This window comes from Gallinula chloropus (genome assembly GCF_964237585.1).
Source record: "Gallinula chloropus genome assembly, chromosome: 4".
Taxonomy (NCBI): Eukaryota; Metazoa; Chordata; class Aves; order Gruiformes; family Rallidae; genus Gallinula; species Gallinula chloropus.
In genome coordinates this window covers 21,127,085-21,147,362 of record NC_140088.1, presented here as the reverse complement: position 1 = coordinate 21,147,362, position 20,278 = coordinate 21,127,085, and the positions used below count along the sequence as shown (strand labels likewise).

The window sequence follows — 20,278 nt, the reverse complement described above, 5'->3', positions numbered from 1 at the left end:
AGGCCAAAAAAGGGGGGGGGGGGGGGGGGGGGGGGGGTGGGCAGGAGGGGAAGAAGGCACGAGGCTACATATAGAAGCAGTAAGGTCTGTATACCAATATGAGAAGCTCAAATGCTAAAGCTGATGAGTTGGAATAACTACCAGTAAGACAGAGCTCTGACAAAAGAGGTACTTCCTGAGCATGGCAGTGTACTAAATCAGTTGGAAACCATTCCAGAAGGACAGAATAGGTCATAACTACTGGGGATGTTACTCTACTGAAAGATCCCTGTAACCTACTAAGATAATAATGACTGAAGAGAAGAAACTGTATCTTCAGAACTATAGAGCTACAAAGTCTCTAAGCTATAAGAGTATATGTCTTCCAGAAAAATTACCATCTTAACCTCTAGAGCTGGCACAAACTGCCAACAAAATCCTGATCTTCTGGAATCTGTGGAGCTTCTCACGCTGGATTCAACAGAACTGGAACACCATTCTGGGCTTTATATACATAGTCTTAACATCTCTGGATAAGACAACCATAAATGATCTGGAATAATTGCCATTTTAGGTTTTTTGTCCCTTCTCCGGAGGTGTCTGGCACAGGCTTTGCATTAGACAATGCTTGTCTGAACAAGTGCAGTACTGCTTGCATGATGACAGGGGAATGCCAAATAAATAAAAGGAAAAAGGCTGAGGATACAGCTGATGTGGATTCAGAAATATCATAATAACAATTATAAAAATCAGTAGCAACAAAAGAATCCAAAGGAAATGTTTATTTGTCTCCTTCAGACAAAGAGAAAGCAGACATTAAGATGGGTGACCCCTTCTGCAAAGGCAGAGTGAGTAGCAAACCTTCCTTTGGTCCTCTTTTCCCTAAAGGAGAAGCTGAGGTCAACAGGGAAAATGTGAGCTAAAGGACACAGAATCAAGGCAATTCTGAGCGGTGAACAGGCATTTGAGCAGACTGCAGCAGCAATTCTTGTTCTGCTCAAAGATCTGCTGAGAGGAAATCACTGTGCAGGCAAGAGCAGTGATAAGCACTGTTGATGAAAGGTTTGGAAATGATAAATAAGAATGGTGCTCTGTAAGACACACAAATCAAAGTTGCACTTCCTGATTGTGAATGATACAAGCAAATTCCCCCGCAGGTGCCCAGTACTCTTGCCCTTCCTTACTGACTCAACACATGTGTCTATGCATACATGAGATCTTCCTGCAGTGAATGATAGAGAGAGGGTCTGGCTCCAACAGCCCTAACTAGCCACATAATTTCTCAGTAATCAACAGTTGCATCATATGTGCAACTAAAAGAGTGAGCTTTGATATCACAGCCCTTTCCTTGGCACTTTCACCCAGACATGACACTGCTAAAAGAACCAGGAATAATGTTCTACAGGAAATGGCATGTTTAACTCTTTGAAGACAAGACAAATGCCTTTCACAACTGAGTGACCTATAACTTCCAAAATTTATGCAAATCCCATAAGAGGGAGGATGGAAGCAGCTCTGGGCACATCACCGACCACTTTGACTTGCAGAAATAAAAAGCACTTTACAGTCTGGTAACATCAAATGCTGCCCAAAGATCAAAAATTTGTTAGAGACTCACAAAGAATGGAATAGTGCTGCTGCCTCTGTCCCTCTGCCTCCAGGATGCTTTTAAACAGGCATGTGCTCCTCCAAAACACTCAATTTGATGTGGAGATAGCAAGGGCAGAGGTTTCCAAATCTATGCTACATTTTTACATTGTTTCTGTAAAACTGCCTTCATATTCCATGAATTTGGTCAAATAACTCATGAGTAAACATTTTTAATAGCTTATTCAGCTCTGCCTGATAACAGAATTAAACTGTCCCAGTTGTACGATCCTTCTGTCAGGCTTACAGGTAGTGGAACAGAATGAACTGTTCAAAACTTAGGATCAAAGGTAATTAAAAAAGACTGCCGTGTATAAACAATATCTAGATCACTGCACAAACTCTCTGGAGTGTCAAGAGGAGCTATAAAGTTCAATCCAATAATACAATTTCCTGCTTAATTAATAACATTTTCAAAAGAAGCAGACAGCAAGATTAGGGCTTCCTAAAAGAGTACACCTACCAATGACAGAGACAACCAACCAGGGTGGAGTGGGAGATTTAAGAGCCAGCTCATTAATATTTCCTTGGTGATAAATATCCTTTTGGGGATACACAGGCACTCTGGTTCACTGACCCCAGGTGATTCTTCTGAGGACTCAGAGAAGTACAGTCTATACAAATGAAGTAGGAAAAAGCAAACCAGAAATTCCCTGTCAGCACTATCTACACAACTGCAGCACTGATCTAGAGAACGAACCCACCAGTGGGGTTCTGAAGTGACCTGCGTGGGTCACTTCAGAAACAGAACTGATTGCCAACAGAGACAGGAAGAGCAAAAAATGAGGTTAGAATGGCAAAGTCCAAGCAGGGACTTCTGGAGGGGTATATGGACATCTGACAGCCCAGCAACACCCACGTACTGGTCCATGGTAGGTAATTTTGTAGAATTACAGATCCGTTCTCAGATTATAAAAGTTACTCAAATTAACAAAGATACAAGAAGCCCAAACCACCTGCAGCTCTATTGTAAGCAGAGCCTATTTTCCAGTTTTCAATAAAAAAAACCTCCCAGTATAAGGTACAGCAGTACGTCCAGAGGTAAGAGCTGAAACCTAAATGCAATCTGCTAAAAGTTACCACAGTGTTAGAGGAAAACTCAGTCTTACTTTGCTGTTCTCAGGGCTCTTCCCACTCAGAAAAAGGGGCTCAATCAGGCGGCTAGAGGCACAGCATCTAAGAGTACTGAAATGACTTCAGCCTTCTGCCTTCCACATAAATCCTGGATTATATGACACCACACATGACATGGGTAACACTTCTGCTCAGTCTTGACATTTTGAATCATATGAGTCTGGAGTGTGAGAGGTGAGGACCCACTTTCTCAGATCCATGTCACAGATGCCTTGTTCAAGGGCAAAGCTCCTCCTGTCTTCTGCAAGGCACAGATTGGGAGAAGCTGTAACTGGCTGAAGGGTCTGAAGAGACAGACTTGGAACAAAACTTCAAAGAACCTAAAAGATGTTCAGCTGTAATGGAAATTCAACACGAACATGGATATTTAAGTCATATTAGTCCTTTTGAACATTCTAGGCTCAAAATTGTCCTATCCTAAAATCTCCCTAGTTCAGCTGATGACTCAGTCATTCTCAATCATAGAAATGACGTAGTAATTAATGAACAGCAGCTGACGCTTCTTGAAGAAGAAAATACAGATTCTTCAAACATTCCCTTTGTTTCTTCCTCCCATCACATGTATATAACTATAAGCTCTGAATGCCATAGACCCAAAGCGTGACTCTCTTGGAATCTCTCCACTTCCAGCTATAACATCTGATGTGGGTTTCTTCTCTTCTGGCACACCTATTAACTACCTAATAGCCCGGAATGGCTGCTATCAGATAACCAAGTTTGTAAAGAGATGCTGTTTTCCAAAAGACTAAAAATGCTGCTCTGCTCAATATTTTCACATTTTATAATATTTTTTTAAAATCATGTCTTTAAGTAGAAAAGTAAATTAACAAAATCTTACAAGTAAAGCCAGACTAAATTATTACTGCATTTAATTTTTACTTAACCCACTTCAACTATTAAAAAAGCAAGGCCTGTATTAGACAACACAATTTTACAGTTTCACACCTAATGACATGCAGTTCAGCTATCTGACACAAGCTAAATGACTCTCCAGCAAGGGAGATGAGCATCAGGTCCTGCAGCACAAGGAGATGTAGTGATGCTGGCTGCACTAGACTGAGCTCGCCGTACTCATTTTAAAGCAATTACACAGAAACAGGGATTTTCTTTGGTGATATTGCTCAAGTGGTTTGCTGATAACAACAGTATTTATTTCCATGTCTTGGGTATTGTTTTTAATTGGATAGCAGAGGGAAATTGTTTATTTTAAATCTATTGAGATTTCCCCACTAATGTTAAAGATAATCTCTATTTTAATAAAGAGTTTCAAATACAGTTCTCCAGTAAGTAAGTAGCCTGGTTTGTGAATTCCTTCCCTAACAGATAACCTGCAAAAAAAGTCTCCTGAGAATTTCTATTCCATGACCTATGGATATAGGAAAGTAATTACTTTGCATTGTATCCTGCTTATGTACACACTGTCTCTTGCAACACCCATTTCTTATCTTGCACTACTTATTTCAAAGAAATTGATAGGATTTTCTCTTAATACCCCTAAATATTCGTATAACTCAATGTACACTTTTTCCCTCAGAACCAGATATTCTGTCCAATATATACACCTACTGGTCTGGTGTAATCGTTGTAACTTCCAAGCCTGATAGATCTGTAAGTCTCACAGCTGTCACTTGTTATTTCAAATTCCAAGTGAAATAAGATCTTGTTAGTCAAAATTGAACACCCACTCACTAAAATTCAGTTAGCTCATGCTCTCATACACATGCACACACACATGCACACAGCAATGAAACCTTTCAGATAAAACAAATGATTCTACATTCTGCACAAAACAAGAGTATGTCTGGGGTGAACATCTAATTCAACAACTATAGCTCTTCATTTTTCTTTAAGCACCTACTTTTCCAGCTCTGGACAAAGTCAGCAGCAGTGCTGAATTGTTACAACAAAGTTTTTGTAGAACCTTTTAGAAGGCTCTGGAGATCCCAGGACATGCATCTAAGACTTCGATATGCAAAAGCTTCTGGCTGTGTCTTTTCAAAAGCCCAGCTTTATCTTATGAATCCTACTTCCTTGCACACTGGAAAAGAGCCTCATTCCACAGTACCAGTAGACACCATGACATTCTCACTAAAACCTCTCAATGCAAATACCAACAGTAACACTAGTGCCAAGATGAACAATGTTCTATGTGGTCCTGTACTTGCAAAACTGCCAGGAGGCTCCACTTCCTTTTCCATCCTGCCATCACCTGTGCAGAGGTTCCAGTATCGACTGGCACAAGGATATGGCACCAGCCTGAAAGCCACAAAATGGATACCACCTACCACAGCAATGGCATGGGTTTCCACTTGATCCCACTGCTTCCTTGCTGAGGATACATCGGGGTTCCAGAGGCACTTCAGCAATGCTGGCACCCTGGCTGCCCCATGACAACCCCTGCAATACGAACTATAAGGCACCTGCTGCTGCTGTGGCTCGGGAGCTACAGGCCAGACAACCCTGTGCAGCGCCCAGTGACAAGCTTTTAAGCACCATCTGAGCTCTCTGGCACCGTCTGTCTTGTCTTCTGCAGCAGTAACCACATAAACTTTGCAGCAGAATCCATGGGTAGCCGAGGCATAAAGGTTTGTATCTAATTAACACACTATAGCTATTGGGAAACCAACTGTGCCCCTGCAGCTTCCCCACTTTATGAGTGTTGTTTAGAAAAAACGGACAAAACATTTGGCACTCGAGGCAAAGCCTAATTTGGGAACAGAACAGAGCAGGGTGTAGCTGCAGAGACAAAACCAAAATCAAATTAAAACTACTGTGTGCAGCACTGGAGCTATGAGCAACCTGCCACATAGTCAGAAAAAGGGTTAAATTGGACTGAAGTTTGGGGAAAACGGGCCTGTTTGGTAATTCAGTGGAAGATCTGACACCTCTATTGAGCGCCTCAAACAGCACACAACAGCTAACGATATCTGTGATGAGGAGAAGATGGCTGTTTTACTGAGCATAATGGGGACTGAAGCCTGTAACTTGCTGTGCAACCTAACAGCTCCTATTATACCAGCAGACAGCAAAGTATATGCCAAGACTGTGTGAATCCTACAGAGTCCCCAGCCCACAGGCTCTGTGTGGCCACAGAGCATCTTCCCGTTTCTAGATATTTGATAAAAGGTGGGGACATGACACCAAACCTCAACATGCAGACGGAACCGAGTGTTGCCAGTGAGGACACAAGGAGATGATGCACAAAGAGGATTAACTGGTAAGCAGCAAGCAAAGGGAAGCAATCCAAAACCAGGTATTGATGGGATCAAATGTGACTCTAAAGCATCAAGGTCTGGCTCAGACCTCACCAGCAGGATGCAGCATTTGTGCAGCTGCTCAGCCACGTGATGAAGGGCAAGTGCATATGCTGCACCAAATGGTATGTAGTATGACAACCCCTATTGCTTTCAACTTTCATTTTCTTTCTTCTCATTTCATTTCCTTTCTTCTCCTTAGAAACTTTCTGTCCTGCATATGCAATATGCCTACCTCACATGCATGTTTCCTGAACAAAAGCACGTCAGGGAGAAAGCAATGTAAGGGTGAGCTTTCAGTGTTGCAAACCATTAAATAATCCAACTGAACCCTGAGTCAAAGGCAAATCCCATAGGGGCTATCAAAAATGGTTACAGAAGTTGTAAAAACCTCATGAAATCAAAAGGAAAGAGAGTGAGAAGAAAAAGTACCAGTTTGAAGAACACGCCAGAGAACTTCAAATTTCTTAGCTGTCCAATTCTGTTTGGATTCCATTGAAAACATAGTACAAAGAATGCTTTTTATATATCTTAGAATAATAGAATGGGTTGGGCTGGAAGGGACCTCAAAGATCTTCTAGTTCTAACCCCTCTGCCATGGGCAGGGACACCTTTATTAGACCAGGTTGTCCAAAGCCCCATCCAACCTGGCCTTAAACACTTCCAGGGCCATGTCTTCCTCAAACTCTCTGTGCAACCTGGCCCAGTGCCTCACCATCCTCATAGTAAAGAATTTCTTCTTAAGGTCTAATCTAAAGCTACTCTCTTTCAGCTTAATAAAGAGACATATTCCTCCAACTAGCCTGGGTGAGATTGAAAATGAAGGCCCTTCTGTTTTCATAATATCACATCAGAATTATTAAGTAACGAAAATGGATTAGGTGGCAAAAGGGAGCACTGCTAACACATGCACAGGGAAATCCACACTGCTGTTACAGAGAAGGTGACATGTAACTGTAAGCAGCTTGTGCTAAAAATACTAAGCTGGGAATTGAATGGGTTGAATATTACTTTGAAGAGAGAAGTTTCAGCTGCAGTGACAGAGCATGAGGTATTTCCAAGCTCCAACCACAAAACAACAATACACTGCAACCTTTGGGTAGAGCAGGTGGAAACTTACAGGAAGGTATCAGCAGCTAAGAAAGCAAAGGAAAACAAAGCCTGTGTTCGAAGACAATTCCTTAATTTTGAAAAGCCTGTGGAGTATTTGCTCAGAAAATGAAGGCAGAGAGAATTCCAGTACTTAGAAAATGTCAGAATTCAATCTAAGGTGAGTAGTGAAACATCCCTTCAGTGTCAGCAGTGGAAAAAACCTGGGACTGTCCAGTCTGTTTTTTCAGGATTACAATTTAACCAGTACCATAAGTGGAGACACACTCTATCCTTAGGAACAGGGCACTTTTCTCACCGATTGTTAGTTGATTTGTCTCCAAGAATGATCTCCCTAAAGCCTAGTTACAAAGGTAAACTGGAGAGCAAGAAGGGATACAACTGACACGCAAGAGCATACTCAAGAAGGCAGGTTGGTAAGAGGATGGTAAAAATGTTTCAGATTCCAAGTGACTTTACCCAAGGAATGCAAATAGAATCAGTGACAAATGTCACAGAGGATTTCAATAACGCTTATTAAAAAAAACCAAAGCAAGTGCCAAAGTCTCTACATTGTTTCCTTGCCTCTGACTCAACCTTGAGACTACCCTGTGGCACTGGAGCAGTAATTTTACCTGCCACAGGACCCCCCTGAAAAGTCCTGTTGTTTTGCTGCCATGTTACCACACCTTTGAAGAACGCAGTGATGCCGACATGCAAAAGGGATGCAAGAGTTTAGCCTGGAGTATTAAATACACTTCCCACTTGGGCTACCAGAAACACAGTGAGCATCCTTACCTCTGTTTTCAGCTTTCTGTGGTAAGAAGCACCAGGAAGGCACCAGTCTGACAACAAAGAGGAGTCATGCCTGGGTGCCCCGTGACAAGTTCAACACACCAACCCAGCTGCACCAACCAGGCTTGCGAACACCAGGAAACTACTAGTACACTACAAAAGTCTTGTGGCTGGAGGTTGTGGTGCGACCATGAGTAAACAACAAAATGGTGTCTGCTTCTCATGCCCGAAGATGCTTCAGTGTACCCTTTGGTAGTGGCAGCATGCCCATACAGGATGCATTAGAGCATTTCTGAGTTCTCTATTTTAGTTTGCAAAGTCATTCTAAACCAACCAAGCATTCTGCATGGATGCAGCAAGTACAGCGCAGATGGCGGCTGTGTTAAAATCTCTGGCCTTCAAGGGTGGGAGCTCATAACAGATTGCAACTGGCAGTGGAACTCCATTCCTATCCAGAGTTCCAGTTGTTTTCTTGAAGAAAAAATGTTATCCAACGTGTCACCTCAGCTCCTTCCCATGCTGCCCACTAATGGATTAGCAAATGGATTTATTCAGAAAAACATAAACAATTTGTGCTGCAACCCTGGGATATTGTCACAAAACAAGAGCACACGTTCTCGATGGCCAATATGAATGCAGTCAGTCCATTTACAGACTCGACAGGAGCAATGTGGTGGACAGGATATAAACCTAAGGCAAATTTTTAGAGTGACTTAAAAAAAAAGTAATGTAATAAAATAGCCATAGATCTGCAAGTTTCATTTCCACCAGATGCAGGGGGAGGGGATGTTAAAAAATTCTTATTGCAAGACAACCAAGATGCTTTTTTGAATGCTTAAGTGGTTTACAACAAACTGGAGCTTTGTATAAAAGAGCCCTAAGTCCATCTCACCCAGTATATACCTTCATAATAGCCAGTGGTGAATACTGACAGAATAAAAAAATCAGCAATTTGATAGCAAAGCTCTACAGTAAGCTGACCTAGAGAAAAATCCAACTGCTCCATAGAACCAAACACACTCGTGTGTGGTATTGCCCAAGGAGACTTGTACCCTTGCTGCTACTATAGGTGACTCCCAGCTTGTCACAGAAACTGTGACAGGACCAGAAATTACTGGGACACCACAGAATGGAAGGGAAAAAAAGCCCTCAGAAGGGTTGAAGCCCACAGGATTGTCTTCTGTGGAAGAAACCATCACATGAGCCTTTCCAAGCATAGCAGCACAAAGAGGCACCTGCTCTTGGTCTCTAATAAGAACCTAGCTCCTTCTTTGTGCTCTCCTTACTAAATATTTTGTAGGCAGCAAGGGCAAAACAACTGGCAATTAAAGGAGGAAGGAGGAGGTACAAAACCAAGCTGGAGTCACTCATTTTACCAGCAGTCGCTGGTTACTACCTGTCCTTAGAGATGAAGCTCTCAGTCTCCTTTCTGCTCCTGGCAGAAGCACCCTGCTCAGGGGGTGTTACCTCCTTGTGCTGTTGCCTCATTTAAGCCTCCAGGCACGAGCAACAACAAAATCTCATTTTCTACAACCAACACTCACTTCCCCTTTACCTGGCTCTGTGCTGTGTCTTTGGGTCCAGGGCTGTCCAACAGCAGCACAGAGACAGGATCACTGCTCTTAAGATCTGTGGGCTAAAAACTAGTTGTGAGTGTGTTGTGGCTGCAAAGCCCCTACTGGGGGAACAATTAACACCAGCAAAAGCATTTTTTGCCATTACAGTCTACACCAGTCCTCTGAGCAGAACAAACTTTCTGGGCAGTTTTGCTGGTGTAACTGCAGTTTGCATGAAGGCTTTGCAACCCCATCACAGGCCTGCCACATAGTCATTTGTGAAGGAAATGAGATTTTTGCTCCTAAGTGCTAGGCTTGTTTTAACTAAGAGACTTAGATAGTTTAATTCCAAGTATTGCACCCCGTGCTGGCTGTTTGATCATTAAAGCTGGTGGTCACCGTGACAAAGAAAAGCCACATAGAGAAGAAGAAAGTGAACATCTGCACGAAGGGCAGGTGGTTGGTTGGGTTTCTCTTCCACACAGCACAGTTTTCTTGGTTCTCCACATCTCAAACTAAATCCTGTCCTGCACAGGGGGAAGACAGCTGTCTATTTCAACAGAGCGGGAGCTAACACTTTGTAGTTTTACCAACAAAGGGTCTTCTAATGACTACAACCAGAAGCCAAAAAAGCTCATTCCCACCATAAGCTATATCCAGAAGCCTCTACACATCATTGAAGAGATACATAAGGAATGTTATACAGAAAACAAAAGTTTCTTCCTGAACTCCTTATATAAAGAACTGTGTGAGTATGGAGTGCTGGAGGAGGCAAAGCATTAAATAAGAGGCAGCACAAATTAATCAGTATGTGCAGTGAACGCGTGTAATAAAGAAAATGAGCACTAGTAGTAAACTACTATCATTTTGTGGTCATCAGATGCAGTGTTTACAGGCATCGCAGCAGATGATTTCTCAAAAAGTTTACAAAACACAGCTGGAGAGGAAAAGGAAGATTTAGTAGCCAGGATTTTCCTGTAAAAGTTGGATCAGGAAGAAAACATGAAGATGCTTGTGAGAAGAGCAAATAATCAAGTATGGTCTAATGTGCAAAGCAGAAACAGCAATAATATAATTATAAACAAAGTAATAATAAAAAAAAGCAATAATACAATAAACCAGCATAGATCAAGTTGATCTAAATTTAGAGCCACCCCTAAAGCATACAACTCAGAGGGACTCCAAGAATGACACAGAGCAATAGCTTCTGCTGCCCTATTTGGAAAATACTTGATAACAAAGGTACCATGGCCAAGGAAAGAATAAAAAGAGCTACACAAGTAATCCTGGGAAAGCAGAGCCAGCAGGAAAAAAAAACCATGAACAATCAACCACACAAAAACACCCAGCAAAACGAACCCCAAAAAGTCTTGAAAGTCTGTATAAAGACTTACAAGACCAAGTCATTCTGGCCCTTTGTTCTTGCACATCATCCAGTCTACTGCTTCTATTATATGACAACTTAAGAACAAGCTGCAGTTGAATCATGTTAAATTATAAGGCTCTGCATGCATTCACACTTGAAGCAGGTTGGGAGGGCTTTTTGGAGAGTGTTAGTTTTTCTGTTGAAGACAGATTTAAGATGTGTTACAGTATGACAGTCTAATTACAGGCTGCAATTTCAATTTCATTTACTTCTGTTGCATCTTGTGATGGCTTAACATTTTCTGGAGAAACAATTACAGGACAGTACTATGAAATACAATTTACTGTCTCCAATATGCATGAGCATGCAGAAGTCATTCCATTCAACTCCACATTTCATTTTTGACCTAGCAGTGCTCACTCTACACTATAAATAGCAGAGAGAAGTGCCTTTGTATATTTTATATAGATACTGTATATTATTCATATAGTAACTTGTATGGATTTGCTACCTTAGCCAAAAGTTATGTTCTAAATAAATAAATCACATAGCAGCATTAACAGCTATCATGTTTGAAACAGTAGTGTCTGGAGACAAACTGAGACTGGGATTTTATTCTTCTAGCTGCTCTGTGGGTACACAGTTGCACACAACACCCTGGCCAAATGGTTCACACACTAAAAAAAGGAGAAAACAAAACAAAAGCCAAAAGTGGGTGAAAAATATCTAATACATAGGCAGAGTGAACTGTGAGATGCCAGCATATGTTGTGGTAGTTAGTCTGACTGATCATAGCCCCCGTGATAAGAAACCAGGTCCCATGTAAGAAAGGAGGACTGGCTCACCTTCAAAAACCTTCGCGCCAACATACGGAGGAGGAAGAATCATGATGGAAATGATCTCACCTGCCTTCTGTCTTCCTCTGCATAGTTCAAAGTACTGGCTGCTATGGATTTAGTATCAGTCATTGTCCAGAAGACAAAACAGTGCTGGCAGCCATTTCGCTCACTACTTTAGAAAGGCCAGTATTTCCACAACTGCAACATGCCACGTCCTCTGGTTTATTCACTGATGGGTTTCCTCAGGTTTTTGTACTACCAGTATGTCTGGATCAGGTACAGTGGGTACACTTGACAGCAAAACCTGTAAGGTAAGGTGCCTAGTCCTTGCCAACACTCACGGCCAAAAAGCATATCAACGTTAGCAAACCCACCTAAAGCAACGCAGCTACTCTTTGTCTTGAGTAAAAGCAGCAGACACTGGCCCACAGCGAGCAATTTGAAGATGACATATATTATATAGTCAACTTTAAAGCATTTTTTTTCTCCTCTATTAAGAGCCTTCTGAGCCTGGTTTCCTCAGGAAAGAAGATGATGAAATTGAACTGTGTTGGCTGAATATCCCACAAATAACTTGCGACTCCATTTGTCACTGTTAGTCTGATTTGACAGATATGCAGCCTTTCAAAGTCATTAACTTCCTAAAGGTTCTCAGAAGGTATGCAGTTAGGTAGCAAATGTAGCCCTCAGCAATGCCTTCACTGCGAGATAAGACTCCAGCATGATCCCCAACCCCTATTAGACATCAGAATCCGCACAGTAAAGAGACTGTATGAATGGCACTGCTAGAGGAAAAGCTCTAATTGGTGCCCATATAAATCAGACATCAGGTAATACAATCATCTCTCTCTCACTTAATATCAGTCCTCAATAGTTCTGCTTCTCACAGAAATGCCATTTTTTGAAGTCTGTAATTCCCATATCAAATGACTCTCCTTTCTTTAAAAGCAATGCTCCTTAAAAATACATCCTTGGAGAGCCCTCACAAAGTCAGAGGCAGAGATAAGATGCCAATCAGACTGAGCAGTTTCTGGAGAAGGTAAGTAACAAAAGAGAATCAGAGACTCGGAGGCAGAGAAAATTACATTCTGGGGAAACTTCCCATGTTTTAATTACACAGAAGCAAAGTCTGTTTAATCAAATTTTTGTTTGTCATAGATTATCCACCTGTTATACATAGGAAAATACATGGCCTGTCTTATTCCTAATCAAACTGTCTTCTCAGAGCACCACCCAACTGGCAGGCATGCGACTGTCTTCCTGCAGACCGGCATGCAGCAGCTCCAGCTGGTAAGCTCAGCCCCCTGGGATGAGTGGCAGCCCCTGCCCATCAGAGGAGAATGTGCAGAAATAGTGGTGAGGAGATGGTGGGCCTGCTTTTAAAATGGCTTACTGCTCTATTGGTAATTTTTTTTCTCCACCAACTTAAGCCTGCAGCCAAGTATAACTACAAAATGATTCTGTCCTCAGCCACTAACAATCTGTAGAGTTTCTGGCTGTTTCAGCCATCAATCTCATTCAGCTGACTGATGGAGGATGCAGATGAAGGACAAGGAATCCAATTCTACAAAATCAGCTGCTGCTCTCACAAAATTCCCCAGCTTTGAGAACAAGCTTAGCTAACAGCTTTCCTCTCAAGCTAATAATGTCAGATGGTTTCTGCATGAGGTAAAGAAATGAAAAGACACCCCTCTGCCTCCACCCTTTGGCCAAATTTGGCCAGGATCACTCAAAGACCATCCAATGCCCCATGGTGCATTTTCAGATCAAGCTGTTCCCTTTTCCAGCTGCCCTGCACACTCAGTCTCCCAGATATTCTTAACAATTTCATAGTTCTTCCAAGACATACCTGTGCCACTGAGGTTGAAATGCAAGGAAGGAAGATGAGGGATTTCTCATTTTTATTACCTCCCCTCCTTCTGTCCGATTACATACAAGTAATACAGATTGCTGGCAGTCTCACTAGTGCACCAGGCCAGCAGTACTCATTAGTGCAGAGCTTCCCAAACTGTGGTCCATGAACTATCAACAGCAGGAAGCCAGAGCAAGAGACCCACAGCTGGCTGCTGGAATCAGATTAGATTGTTGTTGTTTTCCAACAGATCCTAGTGCATTCATTAGTGCTACCTGTCCCTTCCTTGGCTCTGTGCTTCCATACATCTCAGATTCACACTTTGTGTCTCTGAAGCCAGGACACATCACTCTCAGGACTGTATCAGTTGGGAATTTTATGTGGACCAAATGGCAAAACACTGAGCAGGGCCAAGTGCCGTGCCTCATCCCCTGAGGAAGGGAGGTGGAAAGCAGAGCTCCAGCTGCTCATCCCAGCCATAGTGTGTCCAACAGATGGCAACTCCCAAGTTTTAAAGCTGCAAGAGAATATTTCCCTGGGTCTTTGGGAGCCTACCTGCTGGAATTAGTTTTCACATACCATTGTGAAGACTTTGACTTCTTTGCAGAGCATACAATTTTAGTATGTTTTAACAACAGAAAGGAGACGTGCATTGAAATTATTACTGGTAAGTTTGGTAAACTTCTCTCCTTTTTGTTGCTGCCTCCTCTCTAATATCCTAACAACAGTGTTACGATATTTAACCAACAGAGAAAGTCAGTAAAGCAAATTCTGTGCTTTACTAAATTTCTCTGTCAGTTAAAGCATTGCCTGGAGAGTCAAATATAGGTATTCAGTTCTTCGATGGGCAATTCACTACCAATTTAGCCAGTTCTCTCTAGCACAGGCTCTCTTAAGGAAAGCAAGAGCCACTGGAAACACAAGTACAGTTCTGTGCATTTCCTTTTTTGAGTCTCAGAGGTTGGGAGTTAGAAGTCACAGAAAGTGGGAATGCTGGCATAAGCCGAGAAGGATTAAGGAGATATTTTTCTTTCTATAGCACTCTCTCAGCCCTTAGGATGTATCCTACTTTTTTAACCAAAAAGAAGGAGGGGAAAAAAAAAAAAAGAAAAAAAAAAAGGTGTCCAGCAGAGCCTTGGATTACAAGCAGAGAAAGAAATTATTTCATTTTACTGACTCGTTAAGAAGGTCTGTATGTTTGGAGAACAGAATGTGGAACACAAACAAATGTTCTTCCTTGGGTATTTCACAGTGAAATACAAATATTTCATTATGAAATAAAAATATTCTGCTGTGATCTTTGGTCTCGAGGGTTCAGGGTTCAGCAATTCAACAAAAGAAAACAGAAGTCCATTAAAGTGAACGAGTCAGGCAAGTATCATGTATCAGGTGACAAGTTATTTTGGGAGCTTACAAACCAGTGCAGTGATGCAAGGATGCTCCTCTGCACCTGGCAGCATTCCAAGAAATGGCCACTGAATGGCAATTCCCATTAGAGCAGCAGTGCTGCTGTCTAATAATGTTTCATCCATGTTCCAGCACCTTAATACCCCAGAGTAGTTGCAAATGCACCAAGAGCCATTTGTGCAATGGAGAAAAGAGCTATTTTAGGACTACCAGAGTTTTTCTCTACATTAATAGCTGCTGGTCTGCTACACCAATAGACTGACTGAGCACCAACACAGACCAGGCACCTCAGGCTCCGACACTTGTGAAAGGACCTTTATGTTGCCTTCAACCATCAGAAAGGGGAGGAGAAATTCACTCTGCTTTCACAGTTATATGACAACTTTTAAAAATTTTACAGCATGACCACAGCGCCTAATCCAATAAAGCTTGGCAGGAACATTAAAAATCAAGGTCTCTGAGATTTTGCTTACTGTAAATCCACCATATTTATAAGAAAAGGGACTTTTCCTCAAAAATGCAGCATCAAAACCTCCTGAGTTGCACAGGGATGAGGACTATTTTTCTGCCTCACTGTGGGAAAGATATCTGAAAGTACTGGGAAATAGGCTGTAGAAATGTACAAAGTGGACTGGAATTAATGAATAGGAATAGGAAGAAGAAAATGGAAATATGATTTCTGAAGGAAATAAAAGCATTTGCTCAAAACAAAATAAAAACCAGGAAGAACCTATAATAGGCATTTAATTCATTTAATGCCATGACTGCTCTATACATGGAAATAGCTGCAGTTTTTACTTAGAGGTCAAAGCATTAAAAGATTTCCTCTTCCTACTTACCACTGTCTGTCACTAACCAGCTGCTGAGGGAAGGGTGGAGGGAGCAAAACTTTGATAAGCACAAATGCAAACAGAAATCCCGCTGTCTTGCAGAGATGCTTCTCCTTTAATTTCACAAAGTAAAACATGACAGATAACTAACAACTTGAAAAACAAAACAGCAGCAGCATCAACCTGTAATCATTCTGAGATTTTTGATCATTAGAAATTGGAATTTGTTTCTGCATTTACTAAGGATAGGTCAGCTTAAACCCACTACTTTTTAAAATCACATCTTTTTTGTTACTTTCTCCACTACGAGAAGGTGTAGAGCAGCATATATTCTAACTACATGCTGTGCAAACCTCATTTGAACATCATCAATCACTCCTGCTGTGCAGGTAGCATGTGAAAGGGAAACAAAACAGAAATCGTGCTGCAGTATTTGACACCACCCACCCCCCTGCTCGCACCCTTTAGTTCACGAAGAGTCCAGTCAGCATATGGTTACTCTCTTTTTGAGACCCAGTCCTTTCTCTCCCCGCAAGCATTTGAGAATAGCTTTGGTGTTTCAGGGGAAAGACAAAAACCTTTCCTTCTCTCTCAAAGGACTAAGGCTTTGCTACTGAAAAGCATGCCAAAGATATACTATTATGTGCCATCTTCCCTTTGTAAATACACACACATTACTTGCAACAGTACCTCTTCTTATCATATGCTTCAGTGGAAGATGAATATTGTAAAAGGAATCAGAATGCAGCAAGTATCCTTTGTGGCAGCATCATGCATAGTCCTGAAAAGACCTATTAATGCCAGCAGCCTATTGCATTTCTGTAGCTCACACTTCAACTAGCTGTCAGTGCTATAACCTTGAGCAGGGCAAAAGGCTTAAAATGAGCAAGAAAGATAGTGGTTTTCTTTTTGAAAAAGGACTGAAGTAAGCAGCCATAAATATCAGACGATATATAGGATGCAGAAGCAACCAGAGTCAGAGTTGAAAGACAGACTGCAGTCTTACCAATGCTCTTTCTACCAGCTTATCTAGGGTTTAAAGAGAGCACTCTCCTCGTGTTTCACAGCTCTGGTTAGTACCATGCTGATTCAGTGTACTTGCACTGGTTTATCTCATCCTGACTCCTTGGTATGACTCAGGTCAGCAGAAGTTGCCTGCACTTTGTGTTTTCTGATGCAACAGCACTGCAGCATGCCTGGCTTTAAACAGCTGTACAGCAGCGCACACTAGAGAACAGCTCTTTCCATCTCACTCGCAGCCCTCCGCGTACCTCTTGACAATTCATGAGAGTACAATCAGCAATACAGACTTGGTAACTGCAACTGCAAGCACACACCCCCCTCCTTAAGTGTCAGGACAGAAGTAGTGCCACTTGACAATACCCCTTATTTCCCTCAGCATGTTAATAAACCACTCAGGAAAAACAAGGCATTTTTTTAAAGGCACCTCCTGAGGACCCTGTGTATGAATCTGGTCAGGAGACTTTGAACTAGAAATCTCTTCCTCCCTTTCCCTAGGAATCACACTACTCCCTTTTTTACAAGGCAAACAGCATTTGCAACTCGAACCCCCTCACTGTGCTTCTTTAGTCTCTGTCTACAGCCTATGCTCCATCTCAGGGCAGTGAAATGCCCAACCACCCTGCTGCTGACAGCCACCTCATTTATTAGAAAGATGATGCAGAGATGCACGCCCATACGTCCCATCATGGACACGCATGCCTGGTAGTGATTCAGTGAGCTCCTGCCATATGGTAGCAGCCCCAGAAGAAGCAACCAAGAGCTCGAGCTTCCCTCCACCCTCCAGAGATGTGTCTTCAGGAGGGAATGGCAATGGTAGGACCCATCACTGACTGGGACAGAGAATGATCACCTGTAGAGTCTTGATACAGGCTTTAATGTTGTAATGTCCAAGAGTGCCATCCACGATACAGCAGTGGATGTAAGCAAGCACTTGACTTTAAAACCATGAATGACACCAGTAGTTTTGCTGAGACTATGCCTGACTTTTGAGGCAAGCACGTGTGAGAATGAAAAATCAGGGCAACAGAAGTGTACAGCTCCTGCTGGAACAAAGTGATGAAGGCATACATGCAACTGGCCTCTATAAACACATTATTTTGCCTTATATCATGGCTTTGAAACATACAACAGGAAATGAAGGGGATGAAGAATACCCTCAGTAGGCTGTCAACAGAAATTAACGAGGTCACAGAAAAGGAGGCCTAGGCACCCCTTTGTTCAACTTCTGAGTTTAAACGTCCAAGTATAAAAGCAGCAACAAGTTCACCTTCCATCTTAGTAAGTAGACAAATGCAACTGTCTTGCAGTTTCAAACATGTACTCACCCAGAAAAGAAGGTTGAAGACAAACATTAGGTACTTGATACACTGCAGGCAGTTGTGAGCCATACTGCACCTCTTCAGTTCTAGGAGAAAAATAAATGAGAGATCCAGGTAAAAGACAACGTACTTGTTTCCCTTGGGGGACGTGTACTTAGCCTTGGTGGCCTTAGGGCCTGGATTGGTATGGAATCCAAAAAAAGAGTTGCTGGCAGCCCCAAACTGGCCACCATACATGCTGCTGTAGCGACGAAAGGCGCCATTTGGGAAACTGTAATCCTTGCTGTCCAGGGAAGGGCTCCTGTGATAGGTCGACTCATCGGTGCTAGACCTGCGCATGGTGGCTTCAGCTCGTCCTGTGGCAACTGCTGTTCTGACAATCGCCGAATGTCAATGGTGCAGGTGAAAGGTTTGTGGTTTTCTTTCCTCCTCCTTGCTATGAATGAATCCCCTATTGCTTTGCACCAGCTGTTCTTTTGTCTGCCATCCTGTCAAGGAGTTACGTGTGCTGTACGGCAGCAAAGTTGGTGAACTGAAGTCTGCTTAGCCAGGAGTTAGGGAGCAGCGTGCTTCCACATGAGAAAGACTTCTGCACAAGTAAACATTCCCTCCGGTGTCACAATCGTCCCTCCCGGCCCACCCCACTACCAGAGAAGAAAAAAAGAGAGAGATATATACTGTACCCAAAGCAATGAATGTAAAAAAAAGTAAGTGTGACCTCACTTGGATCGCAAATGCCATATAAAACCCCAGCTTCGCATGCCACACACAGACAAGAGAGCTGCTGCACGAGACTCGTGGGCAAGGGCAGGAATTATCCAAAAGGCGAGCAGCTCCCGTGGCACTCTCCTCCTCGCCACATTGCTCTGTCCCGAGACGCTCAGCTCACTTTAAGGATCCCCGTATCCCCTTCATGCGGACGGAGCCTGTGGCGAGGCGGCCACGGAGCTCCATTCACAGCGCGGCCGCCACTCCTCCGAGGCTCCGCGCCAATCGCGCTCCCCGCCCGCCCGCATCGCCGCGCCCCGGCCCGGCCCCGCGCCTCCCGCCGAGGCAGGAGCGGGGGCCGCCTCGCCCTGCGCACCCCTCCCCATCCCTGCCCTCCCTCCCGCCTGTCGTAGCCCCTCCGGTACCCGCCCACACACACATACACACCGCCACCTTTGCAATAAGAAACCTCCCCTCGGCTTCGGGATGCGGCGGGTGCTGCCTCAGCCCGGCGACAGCGGCGGCAGGAGCCCGGGCTGGGCAGCTCCCCAGGCCGCCCGCCTCTTGCCGCCCGCCGTCCTCCCCGCGTCCCTCGCTGGAAACTGAGCGCGAAGTAACCGCGCGGAGAGGAGCCTGACGTGCGGCCGGCTTTAGAAGGGCTGCCCGGCTGCACAGGCAGAGCCGCCAAAAGAAACGGGAATACGCAGCGTTCGGGATGCTTCGGAGGGAGCGGGGTTAGAAGAGGCTGTGCCTCCCTTCCCGGAAGGCTTCTTCATTCTGCTACAGATCCATCACCTGGGTTTTCCTCATTTACTCAGTCCCACGGAATCATCACTCAGCACAATGCACGGCCAGCTCGTTTGCTTCTCCAGCAGCCCACCTCCCCCTGACAGGTATCATACTCCGCATGCTGAGGAGCACTTCTCTAAAACCTGGCTACTCCCACAGGCAGTAGAGTTGAAAATCCACACCAAACTTTTTCAGAAGGGAAACATCTGACTGAACCTGTAGCAACTGCAGTATTACTCAGGAAAGCAATACTCATCTATCATCCATTGCCCTGAACTCCCCATGAGAATAACTCAGTTCATCTCCACATGCCACTTCCTCATTGGTAAAACAGGACGGCCTGTCTCTGCTGTCCTTTCTTCACCTCTCCATCTGCCTTATGGTTCTGACTTTAAGCTCCTGGAGATGAGAAGTTGGCTGGCTAATATTTTTTAAAAGGCTTGCCCCAGCAGAGAATTAATCAAGATGAAAACAGGTTTCTTGCATGAAGCATCTTGCCAGTCTCAGCACAAATGAACAGACACAGGCACCAATTAATTAAAGAACAAATTAGTAAAAGTAAAATGAGCTGGTTTTGCACATAGCCTGAGCAGTTTGCCCTTGCAAACCACCCTCTAATTCTGTTAATTTACAAACTGTAAAGCTAGAGTCTAATTATTTCCCTTCATTTCCTCTGCAAACTATAAATACC

The 20,278-nt window shown here is 43.3% G+C and overlaps 1 protein-coding gene across 1 annotated transcript in view; it reads right to left on the bottom strand.

Moving 5' to 3' along the window:
- TSPAN4 (tetraspanin 4) overlaps window positions 1–18,429 on the bottom strand; it is a gene marked incomplete at both ends in the record, with an annotated part of 195,318 nt that extends 176,889 nt beyond the window's left edge. The window contains one exon of the mRNA XM_084262685.1: window positions 18,097–18,429. Coding sequence (XP_084118811.1) covers window positions 18,097–18,429 — 333 coding nt within the window. The remainder of the gene's footprint in view (window positions 1–18,096) is intronic.
- Between the last annotated feature and the right edge of the window lie 1,849 nt (window positions 18,430–20,278).